This window comes from Anolis carolinensis, chromosome 2 (assembly GCF_035594765.1).
Source record: "Anolis carolinensis isolate JA03-04 chromosome 2, rAnoCar3.1.pri, whole genome shotgun sequence".
Classification (NCBI taxonomy): Eukaryota; Metazoa; Chordata; class Lepidosauria; order Squamata; family Dactyloidae; genus Anolis; species Anolis carolinensis.
Window position 1 is genome coordinate 1,041,222 of NC_085842.1, and position 21,099 is coordinate 1,062,320.

Consider the following 21,099-nt stretch of genomic DNA (forward strand, 5'->3'; position numbering starts at 1 on the left):
ATATAGACTGCCTGGGGGTCTGGTGGAGTCTCCTCTGGTAGGTTCTTAAGCAGGAGCCGGATGGATATCTATGGGGAGGGATCGGACTGTGTCTCGCTTAAAAGGGGCCTGGACTGGATGGCCTTTGGGGGGCCCCTCCCAAGCGTAGTGAAGTGGGGTTTCCCAGGCATGTTCTGGCTGTCCCTCTGCCGGGAGGGCTTTGAGGGGCTGGGGGAGTCCCTGGGGGCGTGGCCAAGGCGGGGCGGGGGCGGGGCGTGTTCCGGGGGCGGGGCGGGGCGGGGCGGGGCGGGGGCGAGAGCCGGCTGGCGAGGCGCGGAGAGAGAGCCAGACCTCCTCCTCCTCGTCCTGGGCGCCGACCCTCTCCCTTTGCTGCCTGAGCCGCATGGGCTGCCACTGAGAGACCCTTCCTCCTGTTTGGGGCCATGGCGACCCCCGGGCCCCTCTCCGTCCTCCTCCTGCTGCCCCTCTTCCTCTGCCCGCCCTCCTGGGGGGCTCCAGGTAAGAAGATGGGGGGGGGGATTATGGGGTCCGGGTCGGGGTGGGGTCTCGGGAAACGGATTGCGGAGATGGCGTCTCGGAGACCATCTCGGGCACCATCAAAACCCTCCCCACAGATGGCCACCCAGCCCTGAAAGCAGGCACGGGCCAACTTGGGCCCTCTCCTCCCGCCAGGTGTTTTGGACTCCAACTCCCACCATTCCTAACAGCCGGTAGGCTGTTAGGAATGGTGGGAGTTGGAGTCCAAAACACCTGGCGGGAGGGGAGGGCCCAAGTTGGCCCGTGCCTGCTCTAAATAGGAGTCGCCACTTTGATTAGCACTGAATGGCCTTGTGGATACAAGGTCTGGATGCTTATTCCCTGGGGGGAATCCTTTGTCGGGAGGTGTTAGCTGGCCCGGTCGGGAATTCCCCTGTTTTCAGAGTGTTGTCCTTTATTTACTGTCCTGATTTCAGAGTTTTGTAAATGCTGGGATCCAGATCAGGGTGAGCTAACACCTCCCAACAAAGGATTCCCCCCGCCCCCCAGGCAGGAATCAGCCAGGCTTTGAATCTGCAAAGCCTTTCAGTGCTGATCAAGATGGTCAATGGCAACATTCACACTTGCCTCAAGCAAATAAAGAGTTCTTTCCTCCCACCCTGGACTTTCCACATACAGTAGAGTCTCGCTTATCCAACGTTCCGGATTATCCAACGCATTTTTGTAGTCAATGTTTCCAATATATCATGATATTTTGGTGCGAAATTCGTAAATACAGTAATTACTCCGTAGCATTACTGCGTATTGAACTACTTTTTCTGCCAGATTTGTTGTCTAACATGATGTTTTGGTGCTTAATTTGTAAAATCACAACCTAATTTGATGTTTAATAGGCTTCTCCTTAATCTCTCCTTATTATCCAACATATTCACTTATGTTGGATAAGTGAGACTCTACTGTATATATAAATCCCACTTGCCTAGTTTCAAGCAGATCTTACAATGGCTGTTGTGTGTTTTCTGGGCTGCCTGACCATGTTCCAGAAGCATTCTCTTCTGACGTTTCGCCCACATCTGGAACATGGCCATACAGCCCGGAAAACACACAACAACCCTGTGATTCCAGCCATGAAAGTCTTCGACAACAGATCTTGCAACTTCTGAGGATGTCTGCCATAGGTGTGGGTGAAACGGCAGGAGAGAATGCTTCTGGAACATGGCCAGTCAACCCAGAAAACTCTCAGCAACCTAGTGACTCCAGCCATGAAAGGCTTCCAAAACTAATGAATATGCTTCCCGTATTTAATTGGAAGGGACCCCCAAGGGCCATCCATGGGGGGATTCATTCCCAGCCCATAACCACACAACACACATATTATGCACATTAGCTCCAAGGGTCTGGGATTTGGCTCTTCCCAAGGGCCTAGGATATTACTATTATTATTATTATTATTATTATTATTAATAATAATAATATTATAAACACAAGATGAGTCCACAGCAGACACTCTGCTTGTTGTGTTTCAAATACTACTACTATTACTACTACTAATAATGATTATGATAATGCAATAATAATAATAATACATTATTATTACATTATTATTATTATTATTATTATTATTGCTATTATCATTATTGATATAGCTATTATTATTATTGACACAAAGGCATAGTATGACACAGCAAATCTATATATATAAAAGAGTGATGGCATCACGGCGACCCACAAAACAACAAAACTACAGGCCCCCCAACCTCGAAATTTGACAACACAACCCAACATCCACGCCTCTAGGTTGATACAACAAAAAGAAAACAAAAATAAAGTCCTAATTAGAGATAGAGGAATAATTGCTTTTATCCAATTGCTGCCAGTTAGAAGGCTAAGCTCCTCCAACTTGGTCTCCTAGCAACCCAATAAAAAAAATAAAATAAAAAACACTAAAAATTAATACAATAAAATACTATAATAACAGAAAATAACTAAAAATAATACAAGAAAATAATAAAATATAATAAATAAAAATATAACTTACAATAAAATTAATAAAAAAAAAATTGCAAATAACGTCAAATAAAGATTACACAACAATTTTTAACCAATACCACCACCACTTTGCCACAGCAACGCGTGGCCGGGCACAGCTAGTGAGATATATATGCTGGATTTTGTATATTTTCGTATATTATTATTATTATTATTATTATTATTTAGGCGTGTCCTTGGGGCTGCTATGTGGGGAATGTGGGGGAAAGGGAAAGGGAGGGTGAGGGTGAGGATCCTTTGGGCTGGCAGGGGTTGGGAGGGGGTTATTTTGGGGAAGGATTTGGGAAGAAGGACAGTTTTAGGAGGGTCCAAGGGAGCGACAGGGAGGAGGATTGGATTCCCCTGATTCCCTTTTCTCCTTTGCCTTGGGAAGGGATTTGGGGTGATGGACAGATCCAGGAATTCTGGAGTTCACAGGCAGACCTGTGGACCCAAAGGGATGAGGATGAGGGTGGTGGTGGTGGTCCTCTTGTGGGATTTTTGCCGCGAATAGAGGGGATTGGGGGAAAGGATTGGGATGATGGACAAGAGCCAGACCTGGGAGCTCTTGGATGATGATGATGATTATTATTTATTTATTTATTTATTTATTTGCGACATTTATATACCGCCCTTCTCTCTCACCCCGAAGGGGACTCAGGGCGGTTTACAAGTATATATACATACAATATATTATATTATACAACTATATCGCAATATTATTAGTAATATTGTACGTAATATAAACATATACAATTATAACAGTGAATTATAATTATTATTACATTGTATTACATCATAATATCTTTATTAATATTGCATGCATATACAATGTATTATAATATTAGTATAGTATAATATTATTATATATCATTAAATTGATACAGGAGACATGGTGGAAAGATGTCTTCCCGGTATTATTATTATTATTATTATTATTATTATTATTATTATTATTATTAAGAAACTCCTCATTCTCTACAGGAGAACTTGGATTGGGGTATTTGTGAAAAGAATGTGCCTTACTGTGTTGTCGAAGGCTTTCATGGCCAGGATCACAGGGTTGTTGTGTGTCTTTCGGGCTGTGTGGCCATGTTCCAGAAGCATTCTCTCCTGACGTTTCGCCCACATCTATGGCAGGATGCCTGCCATAGATGTGGGCGAAACGTCAGGAGAGAATGCTTCTGGAACATGGCCACACAGCCCGAAAGACACACAACAACAATGTGCCTTACTGTCCTGCAGAGCAATTCAAGGAATTATGAATATTCCTATTTCTATACCGCTTAAACGGGACTCAGTGCTCCGACATCCCCCTCTTTTCAAGGGGGGCTCAGAGGCTGAGTTTGGGGGTCTCCGAAAAGGTGTGGGAAGCAAGACCTGGGGGCTGCTCTTCCCCCCGTTAGCCCTAATGGGATTAATGTGGGGAGGGGGCTGTCAGCGCCGCCAATGTAAGAGAGACTCCTTGGGCTGTCACTCATTCCTTCGCCCTAACACCCCCCCCCTATTTCCACACCTACTCCCGAAGGGTGTAGCACGGAGTGGGGGGGTCTTCCCCACGTGTTGGGGGTCCTTTGTGTCGCCCCCTCCCCAAATCGGAACCGTAGGCACAGAGCACCCTAAAGTCGGGGTTCCCGCTCCCTCTTAGACGCCTCTTTTTTGAAGTAACTCCCACCTTTCGGGGGGTTTAAGGGAAAGTGGGGGCTTTATTTGGGGAGGGGTCTCCTTTGGGAAGCCCCTCCTCCTTTTCTCCATTATTTTGCTCCCTTTTGGGGGAGACGTTGAAAGCGGGGAGCCCCCTCCCTCCCTCCCTCCGTTGGGTGTGTGTCTTGGGGAGTGATTTGAGGAGGGGTCTCCCTTCCTTCTTTCCTTCCTCTTCCTCCTCGGGGTCCCACGCAGGACCGGACAGGACCGGACAGGAGGGCCTTTGTCCACCGAACAGAGGGCCGAGTGTCAGGCTGCCTTCCTTGGGGGGGGTCTGTTTGCCTTTGGGGGAAAGAAGAGGAGGAACAAGACCCCGCCCCAAATCACCAGCACGCCCCTCCCTCTCTCCACCTTTCCACTCACAACACAAGCTGGGAGGGAGGGAGGGAGGGAGGGACCCCCAAAGGCCATCCAGTCCAACCCCCTTCCTTCGGCCACCACCCAATCCCTCCCGACAGATGTCCATCCAACCTCAGTTGAAAGGCCACTCCATATGGAGACCCCACCTCCCTCTCTGTGGAATCTCCTTTAAGAGGGTCTAAGAAGTTGCAAGGGCCATCTAGTCCAACCCTAAGGATAGATAGAGACCAATAGATATAGACACATAGATAGAGAATAGGTGACACAGTCTATTGCTTATAGCGTTCTAGGATTGGGAGGGACCCCCAGGGGCCATCTAGTCCAGTGTTTAAGAAGAACCCCTTCCCATAGAGTTGTCGAAGGCTTTCATGGCCAGGATCACAGGATTGTTGTGTGTTTTCTGGGCTGTATGGCCATGTTCCAGAAGAATTATCTCCTGACGTTTCACCCACATCTACGGCAGGCATCCTCACAACCTGGCACCATCCCAGTCCTCCCAAAAGATGGTCATATTCAGGCATGACAATTATTATTATTATTATTATCATCATCATCATCATCATCATCATCATTTGGCAAGCCATTGCCTTCTTCTGAAGCTGAGAAAGTGTCACTGGCCCAAGGTCACCAGGTGACACAAACCTAGGTCTCCCACAGCCTTCAATACACCACACTGGGGATAATGAATGTCATGGGAACTAATAATAATAATGGAAGAACCTGCTTTGATTGAAGTAAAAATTCAGAAACTCCTCAAAGCACAGCAGACAAAAAACCAGTACAAGAAAACCGCACTACAAACTAGAGCTGACAGCTAGCACAACAAAACATTGCATGGAAAGTTCCTTGACAAAATTGAAGGAAAAGCTGACAAGGAGAAGACCTGGCTCTGGCTCACGAATGGGACCCTGAAGAAGGAGACAGAAGGCCTGATCCTTGCAGCCCAGGAGCAAGACATCAGGACAAAGGCAATTCAGGCCAAGATCGAAAAATCAGCTGAGGACCCAAAATGCAGACTGTGCAAGGAAACCGACGAAACCATGGATCATATCCTCAGCTGCTGTAAGAAAATTGCACAGACAGACTACAAACAGAGGCACAACCATGTGGCCCAAATGATTCATTGGAACTTATGCCTCAAGTACCACCTCCCAGCAGCAAAGAACTGGTGGGATCACAAACCTGCAAAAGTATCAGAAAATGAGCAGGCAAAGATACTGTGGGACTTCCGAATCCAGACTGACAAAGTTCTGGAAAACAACACACCAGACATCACAGTTGTGGAAAAGAAAAAGGTTTGGATCATTGATGTTGCCATCCCAGGTGACAGTCGCATTGACGAAAAACAACAGGAAAAACTCAGCCGCTCTCAGGACCTCAAGATTGAACTGCAAAGACTCTGGCAGAAACCAGCGCAGGTGGTCCCGGTGGTGATGGGCACACTGGGTGCTGTGCCAAAAGATCTCAGCCGGCATTTGGAAACAATAAACATTGACAAAATCACGATCTGCCAACTGCAAAAGGCCACCCTATTGGGATCTGCGCGCATCATCCGAAAATACATCACACAGTCCTAGACACTTGGGAAGTGTTTGACTTGTGATTTTGTGATACGGAATCCAGCATATTATCTATTTTGTTTGCTGTGTCATAATAATAATAATAATAATAATAATAATAATAATAATAATAATAATAATAATAATTCGTCAACTGCAAAAGGCCACCCTACTGGGATCTGCGTGCATCATCCGAAAATACATCACACAGTCCTAGACACTTGGGAAGTGTTCGACTTGTGATTTTGTGATATGGAATCCAGCATATCTATCTTGTTTGCTGTGTCATAATAAAATAATAATAATGATGATGAAGATGATGATGATGATAATAATAATAATAATAATATATTTTCTTAAATGGGACTTAAAGTGTAACATCCTTGACATGTTGATGGCCAATAATTTGTGCTCCTTTGTGCTGGCATTTAATCCCAATTGAGCAAACTATGGGTTGCACCTACACTGTGGAATGAGCGAGGCCTCTTCCTATGGGCCTGGCTTTGGCTTTGGCTTCAGGTTTCTATTTCTATATATACTATATATATATATATATATATATATATATATATATATATATATATATTACTAGCTGTGCCCGGCCACGCGTTGCTGTGGCGTTGACTGGTGGTGTTGGTGAGAAATTGTTGAGGTAGTGGTGGTATTGAATGTCTGTCGTATGGTAGTCTTTATGTTCAGTATGCACACTGAAGTGGATTATATGGCAGTGTGGAGTCAAGATAATCCAGTGCAAAGCAGATAATATAAGATTCTAAATGGGTTATATAGCTGTGTGGAAGGGCCTTGAGTCTACACTGCCATATAATCCAGTTAAAATCTGATAATCTGTGGAAGAGGCCTAAGTGAGGCCTAACTGTGCCTGCCCCCTGGGCTGAGGAGGTTGCTAGGAGACCAAGTGGGTGGAACTTAGCCTTCAAACTGGCAGCAATTGGATAAAAACTATTATTCCTCTCCCTGTAATTAGGACTTTATTTTTCTTTTCTTTTTGCTGTATCAACCTAGAGCCGTGAATGATGGGTTGTGTTGTCAAATTTCAAGATTGGGGGGCCTGTAGTTTTGTTGTTTTGTCCGCTGCCCTGATGCCATCACTCTTTTATATATATATTATATATAGAGAGAGAGCTAGCTGTGGACTGAAAGGGCCCTTCCTTCCTTCCTTCTTTCCTTCCCTGCGAAGCCTCCTCCTCCGGAGTCAACACTGGGCTCTTTGAGAGCGGTTTTCCAGGGCGGCTTCCAGGAGGAAATGCCAGGTGGAGGGAGCAGCCGGCGGGGCGGGGAAAGGCGGGAGGCCCAGGCTGGAAGGCTTGCTCTCTCTATCTCTCTTTCGGGGACCTGGACCCCAAGGAGCCCTTGTTGCCCCTGGGCCCCCCGGCCCAACAACAGGTCCACATTCGTGCCACCTTCCAGGACCTTTCATCCTTCCCACGCTCAAAGCTGGAGCCCTTTCCTGCATCGAGGAAAATGCAAACTAATTTTGAATGTCTGAATAAGGATGCTTCTTTCCCAGGCTCTTCTTCCTTCTGGAAAGGAGAAGGAACTACTGGGGTGCCCTATATGTCACAATTAGACGATGCGTGCCGGCCAGCAGAAAATTAGTCCTTCGCAAATTCAAAATGAGTAGCACGAATAGAGTGTGCCCTCGGTGACGCAGCAGGTTAAACCTCTGAGCTGCTGAACTTGCTGACCGAAAAGTCGGTGTTTCGAATCCAGGGGCCAGGGTGAGCTCCCACTGTTAACCTAGCAGTTTGAAAACATACAAGTGTGAGTAGATCAATAGGTACTACTTTAGCGTGAGGGTAACGGTGCTCCATTCAGTCATCCCAGTCACATGACTTTGGAGGCATCTATGGACAACATTGTTAATGTGGGATTTGTGTATAGGTAGTGTTTAAATGAAATTTGTGTCTAGCATGTATTGCATCATCCAGGAAATGCTATAGTGTGTAAAGAGTTAATTTGGTAAGAAGCTGTATTGACCTTGGATATGTGGCTGGAGCCAGAGAGGAGTGTCCAGACTACAAGTGTGTTTGTATATAGCTGATTGCATCAGATGAGATCTGTTCTGCCTGCTGAAGAAGATCTGTGCTGTTTGCCTAGAGTGAAAGTCCTATGTTTATTGTCTGCAAGTCTGTTTGTTTTGTTCAGTAACACTTTGTAAATACTTTTTACATTGTCTCTGACGTCCCTTCGTTCTGCGCTCAACTGACATCATACATCTGCTGCTAAGCTGCGTGCATTACTCTGACAATGGGTTATGGGCCCAGATTCCAGACCAGTTTGACCAGACTGACCAGTTCCCAGATGCCAGTACCAAGACTGGACCGGAGTTACTCTGACAAACACTGGCTCTTTGGCTTAGAAATGGAGATCAGCACCAACCCCCAGAGTCTTGTCAGAGTAATTTGCAGCGCAGCCGTAGTTGGATGGGGTCAGTGGAACGCAGAATTAAGAGACATCAGACTGGACTTCATGTCAGGGGAATGTTGCTGTGCTTCCAACTCTTCGTGACCTCCTGGACCATTTCAGGCCAGAGCTTCCTGTTGGCTGTGGCCACCCGCAGCTCCTTCAAGATCAAGCGAGTCCCTTCAAGGATACCGTCCATCCATCTCGCCCTTGGTCGGCCTCTCTTCCTTTTTCCTTCCTTTTTCCCCAGCATCGTGATCTTTTCCAAGCTTTCCTGCCTTCTCATGATGTGGCCAAAGGACTTCATCCTTCCCTCCAGTGAGCAGCCATAGGGCATTATTTCCTGGAGGATGGACTGGTTGGATCTTCTTGCCAAGATCCAAGGCACTCTCAGGATTTTCTTTCAAAAACATCTCTCTTCCTTCGCTCAGCCTTCCTTATGGTCCAGCTCTTGCATCCATGGGTTACTATGGGGAAGACCATTGCTTTGACTATGCAGACCTTCATGGCCAGCGTGATGTCTCTGCTCTTCACTATTTTGTCGAGGTTGGCCATTGCTCTCCTCCCAAGAAGTAGACGTCTTCTGATTTCCTGGCTGTAGGAATCTTCGCGCCTAGAAATACAAAGTCTGTCACTGCCTCCACGTTTTCTCCCTCTATTTGCCAATTATCAATAGGTGTAGTTGCCATGATCTTGGTTTTCTTGATGCTTAACTGCAACCCAGCTTTTGCACTTAAACCGTTTCCTTAACACAAGTAGAAGAAAATGCAAAACTCAAACTTTACTCTTGTGCAGCAGAGTTCATGGAAAAAACAGCAACTTCAACACAAACTTTCTAGTAATGATACAGTCACAGTTCCTCTGGAGCAGTGGTTCCCAACCTTACATCAGCTGTAGTTTCTGATACAGGACATATGCCATCCAGTAGTCGCCATCTGCTCACCCACAGAAAACCATATTTAATACTGATGTGGTCTATCCAATGCCATTCTCTGAATCAGCGCCTCAAATAACACCAGGAACAGGCCTAAAAAGGAAGACACTTCCAGGCACCACATGGAAGGGCTCTGTTCAGGGGGAGAAAGGGAGGAGGAGAAGCAGCAGTCAGGAGGCTTGTTGTCGTGCCTGCCTTTTGTAGGTAGTCAGCCTCTCCCTTCCCGACATCCCTGTTGCCTCAGCACTAGAAGAAGGTTTCGTGAGACCAGTCACTCTCATTGCAACGGTGTAGTAATGGTGAGGCTGCAGTCCATATTTTAGTTCTTGGGGACCACTGGTGGTCCACGAACCACAGGTTGGGAACCTCTACTCTGGAGTATCAAACTCACATATGGTCTGCTCAACATCTTCATCAATGTCACGGATGATGGAAAAGAGGGCAGGCTGATCTCGTATGCAAATGGGACCAAATCTAGCGGAGGGTGAATAAGGAGTCCCCCAGAGGACAGGACCAGGACCTCCAGCTGATGGACCAAATCTATTTCAAGAGGGAAAATTGTTAATGTGGAGAGCAATGAAATACACAGAGATAGGATGGGGGATGCCTGGCTTGAAAGCAGTCTCTGAGAAAGGGATCTCAGGATCTTAATAGACCCCAAGCTGAGGATGAGCCAAGAACGTGATGCGGCAGCCAAAAAGGCCAAGCTGCATCCATAGCAGGACAGTGTCTGGATCAAGCCCCACTCTTTTCTTCTGCTTTGGCCAGAAGAATAGCCCTGTGTCCAGTTCTGGGAACCAAAATCCAAGGAGGACATTGACTCTGAGCTGGACACCGTCCAGAGAGGAACCACCAACTCGAAGTCATGAATCTCTATAAGGAACGGCTTATAGGAGATGTTGAGCTTGGAGCAGAGAAGGCTGAGAGATGGGGACTTGCGAGCCATGTTGACATATGGGAAGGGAGGTCACATTTGAGGAGAAGGAAGGGTCTAGGGTGGTTTTGTTCTCCTCCAGAGACTGGGATGTAATGGAGCCTCAACATGGTTCCACTCAACATGAAGAACTTCCTGAGGGTCAGGTGGAGAAATCTGGAATCTGGCAGAGTCTCCTTCCTTCTCTGAAGATCTCAAAACATAGGTTGGAAGGCTATCATAAGTGCTATCATAAGCTGTCATAAGTGCTTCTTTGTGGTGGAAGAGGCTAAGACTGGATGACCTTTGGGGATCTCTCCCAAACTTGTGGTCCTATGATTCTATCTTCTGGAAGAAGGAGTCACTCCAGGGGCCATCTAGTCCAGCCCTTTCTGATATCACTCTTCATCCCCATTTGCCACCCCATCGGTGATGTTGCCCGGCCTTTTGGAGAAGAGAGGAAGGAGGGATTGTGTCAAAGCTCTGGCAAAAGTGCCCCAAACGTGTGGATTCTGGCAGTTGCAATGGAGGAATCAGTCTATTTCCCGTCTCCCAGGGGCCTTGCAAATAGTTGCCGTGAAACAGAGAGAGAAGCACATCTTCACGGCACGTCGTCGCTTGGCCTCGTTTCCAGAAACGGAGAGACGGAGGCTTCTGCCTTCTGAGCCTCGGAAGTGAGCAAAGGGCCACCTTTCGCCTTGGACTTGGCACCGGGAACGCGCTCCATTTTCCTCCCTTGCAGCCAGAGATCCTTTTTGAGGTGCTGCTGGGAACAAGGGCTTTGGGGCTCCCTGAGGCTCACTGGAAGGGGCCCCTAAAGGTCATCCAGTCCAGCCCCTAGGACTACTAGATCAGTCTTGAATGTTGTCCCTCCAACCTCTGGTGAAGACTCTGAGGCAAAAGTCTAGGTTAAGTCTCCTTTAAGAAGATCTTAAAAGTCCAAAGGGGCCTCCAAGGGCCATCTAGCCCACCCCCTACGACCATGGAGGAATCTACCACTAGATCAGCCTTGAACATTGTCCTTCCAACCTCTGGTGAAGACGCCAAGGCACAAGACTAAGTTTAGGAGGACCTTAAAAGACTAGAGGGGGTCCTAAAGGCCATCCAGTCCACCCTCTACGACTATGGAGGAATCTACCTCTAGATCAGCCTTAAGCGTTGTCCTTCTGACCTCTTATGGAGACTCCAAGGCAAAGGGCTAAGTTAAGTCTCTTTTAAGAGGCTCTTAAAAGACTGAAGGGGCCACTAAAGGTCATCCAGTCCACCCCCTATGGCTATGGAGGAATCTACCACGATCAGCCTTGAACGTTGTCCTTCCAACCTGTGGTGAAGATGCCAAGGCAATAGTCTAAGTTAAGTCACCTTTAAGAGGAACTTAAAAGACTGAATGGACCCCCAAAGGCCATGCAGTCCACCCCCTACGACTATGGAGGAATCTAGACCTAGATCAGCCTTGAACATTGTCCTTCCAACCTCTGGTGAAGATGCCAAGGCAATAGTCTAAGTTAAGTCTCCTTTAAGAGAAACTTAAAAGACCGAAGGGACCCCCAAAGGCCATGCAGTCCACCCCCTTGACTATGAATGAATCTACCACTAGATAAGCCTTGAACGAGGACCTTAAAAGACTAGAGGGGGCTCTAAAGGCCATCCAGTCCTACAACCATGGAGGAATCTACCACTAGATCAGCCTTGAACGTTGTTCTTCCAACCTCTGATGGAGACTCCAAGGCACAAGTCTAAGTTTAGGAGGACCTTAAAAGACCAAAGGGGACCCTAAAGGCCATCCAGTCCACCCCCTACGACCATGGAGGAATCTACCACTAGATCAGGCTTGGGCGTTGTTCTTCCAACCTCTGATGGAGTCCAAGGCACAAGTCTAAGTTTAGGAGGACCTTAAAAGACCAAAGGGGACCCTAAAGGCCATCCAGTCCACCCCCTACAACCATGGAGGAATCTACCACTAGATAAGCCTTGAACGAGGACCTTAAAAGACTAGAGGGGGCTCTAAAGGCCATCCAGTCCTACAACCATGGAGGAATCTACCACTAGATCAGGCTTGAACGTTGTTCTTCCAACCTCTGATGGAGTCCAAGGCACAAGTCTAAGTTTAGGAGGACCTTAAAAGAATAGAGGGGGCTCTAAAGGCCATCCAATCCACCCCCTACAACCATGGAGGAATCTACCACTAGATCAGGCTTGGACGTTGTTCTTCCAACCTCTGATGGAGACTCCAAGGCACAAGTCTAAGTTTAGGAGGACCTTAAAAGACCAAAGGGGACCCTAAAGGCCATCCAGTCCACCCCCTACGACCATGGAGGAATCTACCACTAGATCAGGCTTGAACATTGTTCTTCCAACCTCTGATGGAGAATCCAAGGCACAAGTCTAAGTTTAGGAGGACCTTAAAAGACCAAAGGGGACCCTAAAGGCCATCCAGTCCACCCCCTACGACTATGGAGGAATCTACCACTAGATCAGGCTTGAACGTTGTTCTTCCAACCTCTGATGGAGACTCCAAGGCACAAGTCTAAGTTTAGGAGGACCTTAAAAGACCAAAGGGGACCCTAAAGGCCATCCAGTCCACCCCCTACGACCATGGAGGAATCTACCACTAGATCAGGCTTGGACGTTGTTCTTCCAACCTCTGATGGAGTCCAAGGCACAAGTCTAAGTTTAGGAGGACCTTAAAAGACCAAAGGGGACCCTAAAGGCCATCCAGTCCACCCCCTACAACCATGGAGGAATCTACCACTAGATAAGCCTTGAACGAGGACCTTAAAAGACTAGAGGGGGCTCTAAAGGCCATCCAGTCCTACAACCATGGAGGAATCTACCACTAGATCAGGCTTGAACGTTGTTCTTCCAACCTCTGATGGAGTCCAAGGCACAAGTCTAAGTTTAGGAGGACCTTAAAAGACTAGAGGGGGCTCTAAAGGCCATCCAATCCACCCCCTACAACCATGGAGGAATCTACCACTAGATCAGGCTTGGACGTTGTTCTTCCAACCTCTGATGGAGACTCCAAGGCACAAGTCTAAGTTTAGGAGGACCTTAAAAGACCAAAGGGGACCCTAAAGGCCATCCAGTCCACCCCCTACGACCATGGAGGAATCTACCACTAGATCAGGCTTGAACATTGTTCTTCCAACCTCTGATGGAGAATCCAAGGCACAAGTCTAAGTTTAGGAGGACCTTAAAAGACCAAAGGGGACCCTAAAGGCCATCCAGTCCACCCCCTACGACTATGGAGGAATCTACCACTAGATCAGGCTTGAACGTTGTTCTTCCAACCTCTGATGGAGACTCCAAGGCACAAGTCTAAGTTTAGGAGGACCTTAAAAGACCAAAGGGGACCCTAAAGGCCATCCAGTCCACCCCCTACGACCATGGAGGAATCTACCACTAGATCAGGCTTGGACGTTGTTCTTCCAACCTCTGATGGAGTCCAAGGCACAAGTCTAAGTTTAGGAGGACCTTAAAAGACCAAAGGGGACCCTAAAGGCCATCCAGTCCACCCCCTACAACCATGGAGGAATCTACCACTAGATAAGCCTTGAACGAGGACCTTAAAAGACTAGAGGGGGCTCTAAAGGCCATCCAGTCCTACAACCATGGAGGAATCTACCACTAGATCAGGCTTGAACGTTGTTCTTCCAACCTCTGATGGAGTCCAAGGCACAAGTCTAAGTTTAGGAGGACCTTAAAAGACTAGAGGGGGCTCTAAAGGCCATCCAATCCACCCCCTACAACCATGGAGGAATCTACCACTAGATCAGGCTTGGACGTTGTTCTTCCAACCTCTGATGGAGACTCCAAGGCACAAGTCTAAGTTTAGGAGGACCTTAAAAGACCAAAGGGGACCCTAAAGGCCATCCAGTCCACCCCCTACGACCATGGAGGAATCTACCACTAGATCAGGCTTGAACATTGTTCTTCCAACCTCTGATGGAGAATCCAAGGCACAAGTCTAAGTTTAGGAGGACCTTAAAAGACCAAAGGGGACCCTAAAGGCCATCCAGTCCACCCCCTACGACTATGGAGGAATCTACCACTAGATCAGGCTTGAACGTTGTTCTTCCAACCTCTGATGGAGACTCCAAGGCACAAGTCTAAGTTTAGGAGGACCTTAAAAGACCAAAGGGGACCCTAAAGGCCATCCAGTCCACCCCCTACGACCATGGAGGAATCTACCACTAGATCAGGCTTGGGCGTTGTTCTTCCAACCTCTGATGGAGTCCAAGGCACAAGTCTAAGTTTAGGAGGACCTTAAAAGACCAAAGGGGACCCTAAAGGCCATCCAGTCCACCCCCTACAACCATGGAGGAATCTACCACTAGATAAGCCTTGAACGAGGACCTTAAAAGACTAGAGGGGGCTCTAAAGGCCATCCAGTCCTACAACCATGGAGGAATCTACCACTAGATCAGGCTTGAACGTTGTTCTTCCAACCTCTGATGGAGTCCAAGGCACAAGTCTAAGTTTAGGAGGACCTTAAAAGAATAGAGGGGGCTCTAAAGGCCATCCAATCCACCCCCTACAACCATGGAGGAATCTACCACTAGATCAGGCTTGGACGTTGTTCTTCCAACCTCTGATGGAGACTCCAAGGCACAAGTCTAAGTTTAGGAGGACCTTAAAAGACCAAAGGGGACCCTAAAGGCCATCCAGTCCACCCCCTACGACCATGGAGGAATCTACCACTAGATCAGGCTTGAACATTGTTCTTCCAACCTCTGATGGAGAATCCAAGGCACAAGTCTAAGTTTAGGAGGACCTTAAAAGACCAAAGGGGACCCTAAAGGCCATCCAGTCCACCCCCTACGACTATGGAGGAATCTACCACTAGATCAGGCTTGAACGTTGTTCTTCCAACCTCTGATGGAGACTCCAAGGCACAAGTCTAAGTTTAGGAGGACCTTAAAAGACCAAAGGGGACCCTAAAGGCCATCCAGTCCACCCCCTACGACCATGGAGGAATCTACCACTAGATCAGGCTTGGACGTTGTTCTTCCAACCTCTGATGGAGTCCAAGGCACAAGTCTAAGTTTAGGAGGACCTTAAAAGACCAAAGGGGACCCTAAAGGCCATCCAGTCCACCCCCTACAACCATGGAGGAATCTACCACTAGATAAGCCTTGAACGAGGACCTTAAAAGACTAGAGGGGGCTCTAAAGGCCATCCAGTCCTACAACCATGGAGGAATCTACCACTAGATCAGGCTTGAACGTTGTTCTTCCAACCTCTGATGGAGTCCAAGGCACAAGTCTAAGTTTAGGAGGACCTTAAAAGACTAGAGGGGGTTCTAAAGGCCATCCAATCCACCCCCTACAACCATGGAGGAATCTACCACTAGATCAGGCTTGGACGTTGTTCTTCCAACCTCTGATGGAGACTCCAAGGCACAAGTCTAAGTTTAGGAGGACCTTAAAAGACTAGAGGGGGTTCTAAAGGCCATCCAATCCACCCCCTACAACCATGGAGGAATCTACCACTAGATAAGCCTTGAACGAGGACCTTAAAAGACTAGAGGGGGCTCTAAAGGCCATCCAGTCCTACAACCATGGAGGAATCTACCACTAGATCAGGCTTGAACGTTGTTCTTCCAACCTCTGATGGAGTCCAAGGCACAAGTCTAAGTTTAGGAGGACCTTAAAAGACTAGAGGGGGCTCTAAAGGCCATCCAATCCACCCCCTACAACCATGGAGGAATCTACCACTAGATCAGGCTTGGACGTTGTTCTTCCAACCTCTGATGGAGACTCCAAGGCACAAGTCTAAGTTTAGGAGGACCTTAAAAGACCAAAGGGGGCCCTAAAGGCCATCCAGTCCACCCCCTACGACTATGGAGGAATCTACCACTAGATCAGGCTTGGACGTTGTTCTGATGGAGACTCCAAGGCACAAGTCTAAGTTTAGGAGGATCTTAAAAGACCAAAGGGGACCCTAAAGGCCACCCAGTCCACCCCCTACGACTATGGAGGAATCTACCACTAGATCAGGCTTGAACGTTGTTCTTCCAACCTCTGATGGAGACTCCAAGGCACAAGTCCAAGCTAAGTCTCCTTTAAGAGGCTCTTAAAAGACCAAAGGGACCTCCAAGGGCCATCTAGTCCAGCCCCCTTCTGCCAGGCAAAGGCACGGCTGCCGCGTTCCCCTTGGAGCCCTGTATAAAGACCTTGAAAGGGGGGGAGCCCCCCAACCTTGGAGGCTGGCCATATCCCGCTCTTAAACAAGACCTTACAGTTAATATATTCTTCCTAATGTTTAGGTGGAATGTCTTTGCTTGCAACTTGAAGCCCTTGGTCCGTGTCCCAATCACTGGAGTGGCGGAAAACAATTTTTGCTCCAGATATTTCAAAGTGGCTGCCATGTCACCAAAACTGCACAGGGTTGGGAAGGGGACCCTGAAGGGCATCCAGACCAGCCCTGCTCTGCCTGGCAGAGAAAGACACACAATCCTAGGCTGACTTGGCCCTGAGTCAGAAATGCCTTGAAGGTGCAAAACAAAGAGCAAAGGCCAAGAAGGAGTCCTTCCCCCCAATAAATAGCTTTGCCTTCTAGACAAAAGAGAGAGGCAGCCAGGAGAGTCTGGGAAAGTCATCTTCTCTGTCTTTTTGGAGAAGGAATAGCAAGCAGATGGGGTTGCGATTTGGGTCTCTGGCCCGAGAGGAAGAAGAGGAGGAGGAGGAGGAGGAAGAAAGAGATGGAAAACAGGTGGAGAAGGAGAAAGAGGAGAGATGGTGGAAGGAGGGAGGGAGGAAGAAAAAGGAGGAAAGAAGGAGGAGGAAGGTGGCGAAAAGGATGGGGAGGGAGGAGGAGAAGGAGGAAGAAGAGAAAGTAGAAGAAGAGGAGGAAGAAGATAGGAAGCAGGAGGCAGAAGACGTGGAAGAGGAAGAGGAAAGGAGGAGGAGGAGGAAGTAAAGGAAGAGGGGAGGAAGTGCAGGAGGAAGAAGGTGGAAAGCAGGAGGAGAAAGGAGAGGAGGAGGAGAGGAAGGAAAAAGAGAGAAGGAGGAGGAAGAAGTGGAGGAAGAGGAGGAGAGGAGGAAGATGGGAAGCAGGTGGAGGAGGAGGAAGAAGAGGAGGGAGAGAAGAAAGGGAGAGATGGTGTAGGAGGAGGAAGAAAGTGGAAAGAGGAAGGAGTAGCAGAAGAGGAAGAGGGGAGGGTAGAAGAAGAGAAGGAAGATGGTGGAAAGCAGGAGGAGGAAGAAGTGGAAAATGAGGAGGAATGAAGGAGGAGGAGGAGGAGGAGGTAGAGGAAGAGGGGATGGAAGGTGGAAGTCCAGGAGGAAGAAAGGGGAAAACAGGAGGCGCGGAAGACAAAGAAGAGGAGAAGGAGAGGAAGGAAAAAGGAGGAAATTGGAAAGCAGGTGGAGGACAAAGAGGAGGAGGAGGAGGAAGAGAAGAAAGGGGGGAGATGGTGGAGGAAGAAGGAGAAAAGGATGAAAAGTAGAGGAGGAGGAGGGGGAGGGAAAAGAAAAGGAAGAGGAGGAGGTTGAAGAAGAAAAGGAAGAGGATGAAAAGCAGCAGCAGGAGAAAGGGATGGAGAAGGAGGGGAGGAGGAGGAGGAAGATGAAGAGAAAGAAGAGAAGGAGAGTGAGGAAAAAGAGGGGAGAAGGTGGAGGAAGAAGCAGCGGAGGAAGAGGGGAAGGGGGGAGAGGAAGAAGATGGAAGACAGAAGCAGGAGGGAGAGGGTGCATCTCTCCAGGGGAGGCATTTGGGGTCCACCTTGGGGTGTATGTTGGGGGTCTCTCTCCGCCAGGAATGGCACTTGGGGGGTTGCAATGGGGTTCCCTCTCTCCAGTCCCCTTTGTTGGACTTTGTGGGATCTAGATGTGTGTGGATGCCTCCCTAACTGGATGCCTCCATCCCCCGGCTCCTGGTTTGGCTCATCCCATGGCCTCCTTGGCCATAGAAGGGACCTCCAAAGGCCTTCTACCGTTACGCATGAAAAGCACCCTCAAAGCACCCCCAACTGATGGCCACCCAGCCTCCAAAGAAGCTGCTTCCACCCCCTGGCTACAGAACTGTCTTGGAGGAGACGGGGATTGAAAGAAGAGAGTGGATCTGACTCTGTCGGGGGAGCTTTGATGGTGCGTTTCCTGCATGGACTAGATGGCCCACGTGGTCTCCTCCAACCCCACGATTCTATGGGTCTTTCAGGTGGGCTTCAGTGGTGCATTATGGGTCTAAGGAGGTTGGACTAGATGGTCTTTGGTTGGAATCCTAGACTGGGAGGAGACCCCAAGACCTCCTTCTGCCATACAAGGAAACACAATCAAAGCACCCCCTACAGATGGCCATCTGCTTGAAAACCTCCAGAGAGGAGACTTCTCTAGACTGCTCATTCTGCCCACCCTCAAAGAAGCTCTTCCTGTTGGGAGGCTCTTCTTAATGTGTAGGTGACTGACCTCCATGGGGCTCCATTGAGTCCCAGTCTCTGGAGCAGGAAGCCTGGCCCCTTCCCCCTCCTCAATGGGACACATTCTTCCAAATCTTGAAGCCTGGCTCCTATGGCCCTCACCTCAGCCACTGCTCACATGGCATGGGCATTTTGGTGGCCGCTATTGTCCATCTCCTCCTCTGGCCAGAGCTGGACACACGGCTATTATTTCTTTCAGAGGTCTGACCAATGCAGGATGCAGCAGGATGGGACTTCCCTCCACTTGGACACATAACCTTGGATCGCATGGGCCTTTCTCACTCTTGGCTCCTCCTCAGTTTGTGGTCCCCTAAGACTCCTAGATCCCTTTCCCAGGGACTGTTTCCAAGCCAGGGGTCCATCCATGCTACCTTGGTACTCTTCGCTTCAATTGAAATGACCCCCTTCCAACCCCATAAGTTTGGCCCATTTGGCCTGGAGAAAAGCCTGGGAGGTGGATAGAGAGACACCTTTTCTGCTGTATCAGAGACTAGGATCACAAGAAAAGCCATTCTTTGTCATGTTAGGATGAACTTCCTGGCCGTAAAAGAGAAGACAGGGCTCTCCATTTTTGGGGACCTTTCAACAGAGTTTGGATGGGCATCTCCTGGAGTGCCTGGCAGAAGAGGGATGGACTAGATTGCCATTCGGGTTCCCTTTGAAGCTCTTGAGTTCTTTGAAAGGAAGTTATGATTCAACGTTTGCAAGATCCTCTTGACTACCTTGGAGGGTGGTGGACAGAGGTTGGGTGGGCCATTTGTTGGAGGTGCTTTAGCTGTGCCTTTCCGCCAACAGAACAGTGGTTCCCAACCTTTTTTTGACCAAGGACCTCTTTGACCAGGGACCATTCTCCAACATTGGTACCAAAAAGGTTATGAATCATTTTTTTGGTCAACTTTAGGTTCAGTTTGGTTATTTGGGGTGCAGATTCAGAAAACTGCATTGGAGAGACCACATCAGCTCTAGTTCCTGATACAGAACATATGCCACTCAGTAGTCACCATCTACTCGCCCACAGAACACCATATTTAGAGCTGTGGTCTATCTAATGCAATGTTCTGAATCAGCACCCCAAATAACCCCAGGAATAGGACTAGAAACAAAGACCCCAAGGCATGCCTGCTTCCAGGCGCCACATAGAACGGGAGGAGGAGGAGAAGCAGCAGTCAGGAGGCTTGTTGTCATGCCTGCCTTTTGTGGATAGTCAGCCTCTCCCCTCCCGACATCCCCATTGCCTCGGCGCTATAAGAGGGTTTCGTGAGACCAGTTGCTCTCATTGCAATGATGTAGTAATGGTGAGGCCATGGACCACATTATAGTTCTTGGGGACCACTGGTGTTCCACGGGCCACAGGTTTTGAACCACTGCTACAGAAGGACTCGGTGGTCTTTGGGGATCTAACACCTTACAACTCTAAGCTTTGACAAGGAAACTGGGGCGAGGAAATGCCTCTGATCCAGGCATGGGCAAACTTGGGCCCTCCCTCCAGGTGTTTTGGACTCTAACTCCCACAATTCCTAACAGCCTACCGGCTGTTAGGAATTGTGCGAGTTAGAGTCCAAAACACCTGGAGGGAGGGCCCAAGTTTGGCTGAGATGAGCGGCGTGAGAATTAGAGTAACTTTTCCTTTCATTCAGCCTCACAAGTTACTTGGGATGCAGAACAGCTGGAACCAGGAACAAATAACAACAACAAAAACAACAAAAACAGCAGCAACAGCAACAACTTAAATTCTGCTTCCTTCTTTTGCCCGAGACTCAAAGCTGCTCACGATTCTAAAAACAGCACAAATTACCATTTTCAAACCTGCAAAGTATAAACATTAAAGACAAAATCAAATAGTTAGAACTATTAAAAGCTGCAACTGCAATTGAAGGCTTTGGAGCCTTCCCTTTCTCTTCAGGAGCCTTTCCTGCCTGGAGGCTGCTCTAAGGTTTCCAGCGTTGATCTTAATCTGGATCTGCCTCACTTTTCAGAAAAGGAAAGCGGAAAAGCAGCGGCAGCGGCAGCAGCAAATGGGTCTCAGGTGTTGCCTGCAAACCCTACTGTATTTGGGCGCTGATGTTCGGGCAGATTAAATGCAAATTTAAAAGTCTTAGTAGTTTAGCATTGACTGGGTAAAAGACCAACTCCCTCGTTGTTGTTGTTATTGTTGCATGTCTTGAAGTTGCCTTTGACTCATAGGGTGCATCTATACTGTGGAATTAATGCAGATTGACCCCACTTGAAACACCATGGCTCAAGGCGATGCGATCCTAGAAGCTGTAGTTTTGCAAGGTCT

At 48.2% G+C, this 21,099-nt stretch overlaps 1 protein-coding gene across 1 annotated transcript in view; it reads left to right on the top strand.

The window, feature by feature from the left end:
- Nucleotides 1–335: 335 nt before the first annotated feature.
- col11a2 (collagen type XI alpha 2 chain) overlaps nucleotides 336–21,099 on the top strand; it is a 116,151-nt gene continuing 95,387 nt past the window's right edge. The window contains exon 1 of the mRNA XM_062974296.1: nucleotides 336–498. Coding sequence (XP_062830366.1) covers nucleotides 423–498 — 76 coding nt within the window. The 5' untranslated portion in view covers nucleotides 336–422. The remainder of the gene's footprint in view (nucleotides 499–21,099) is intronic.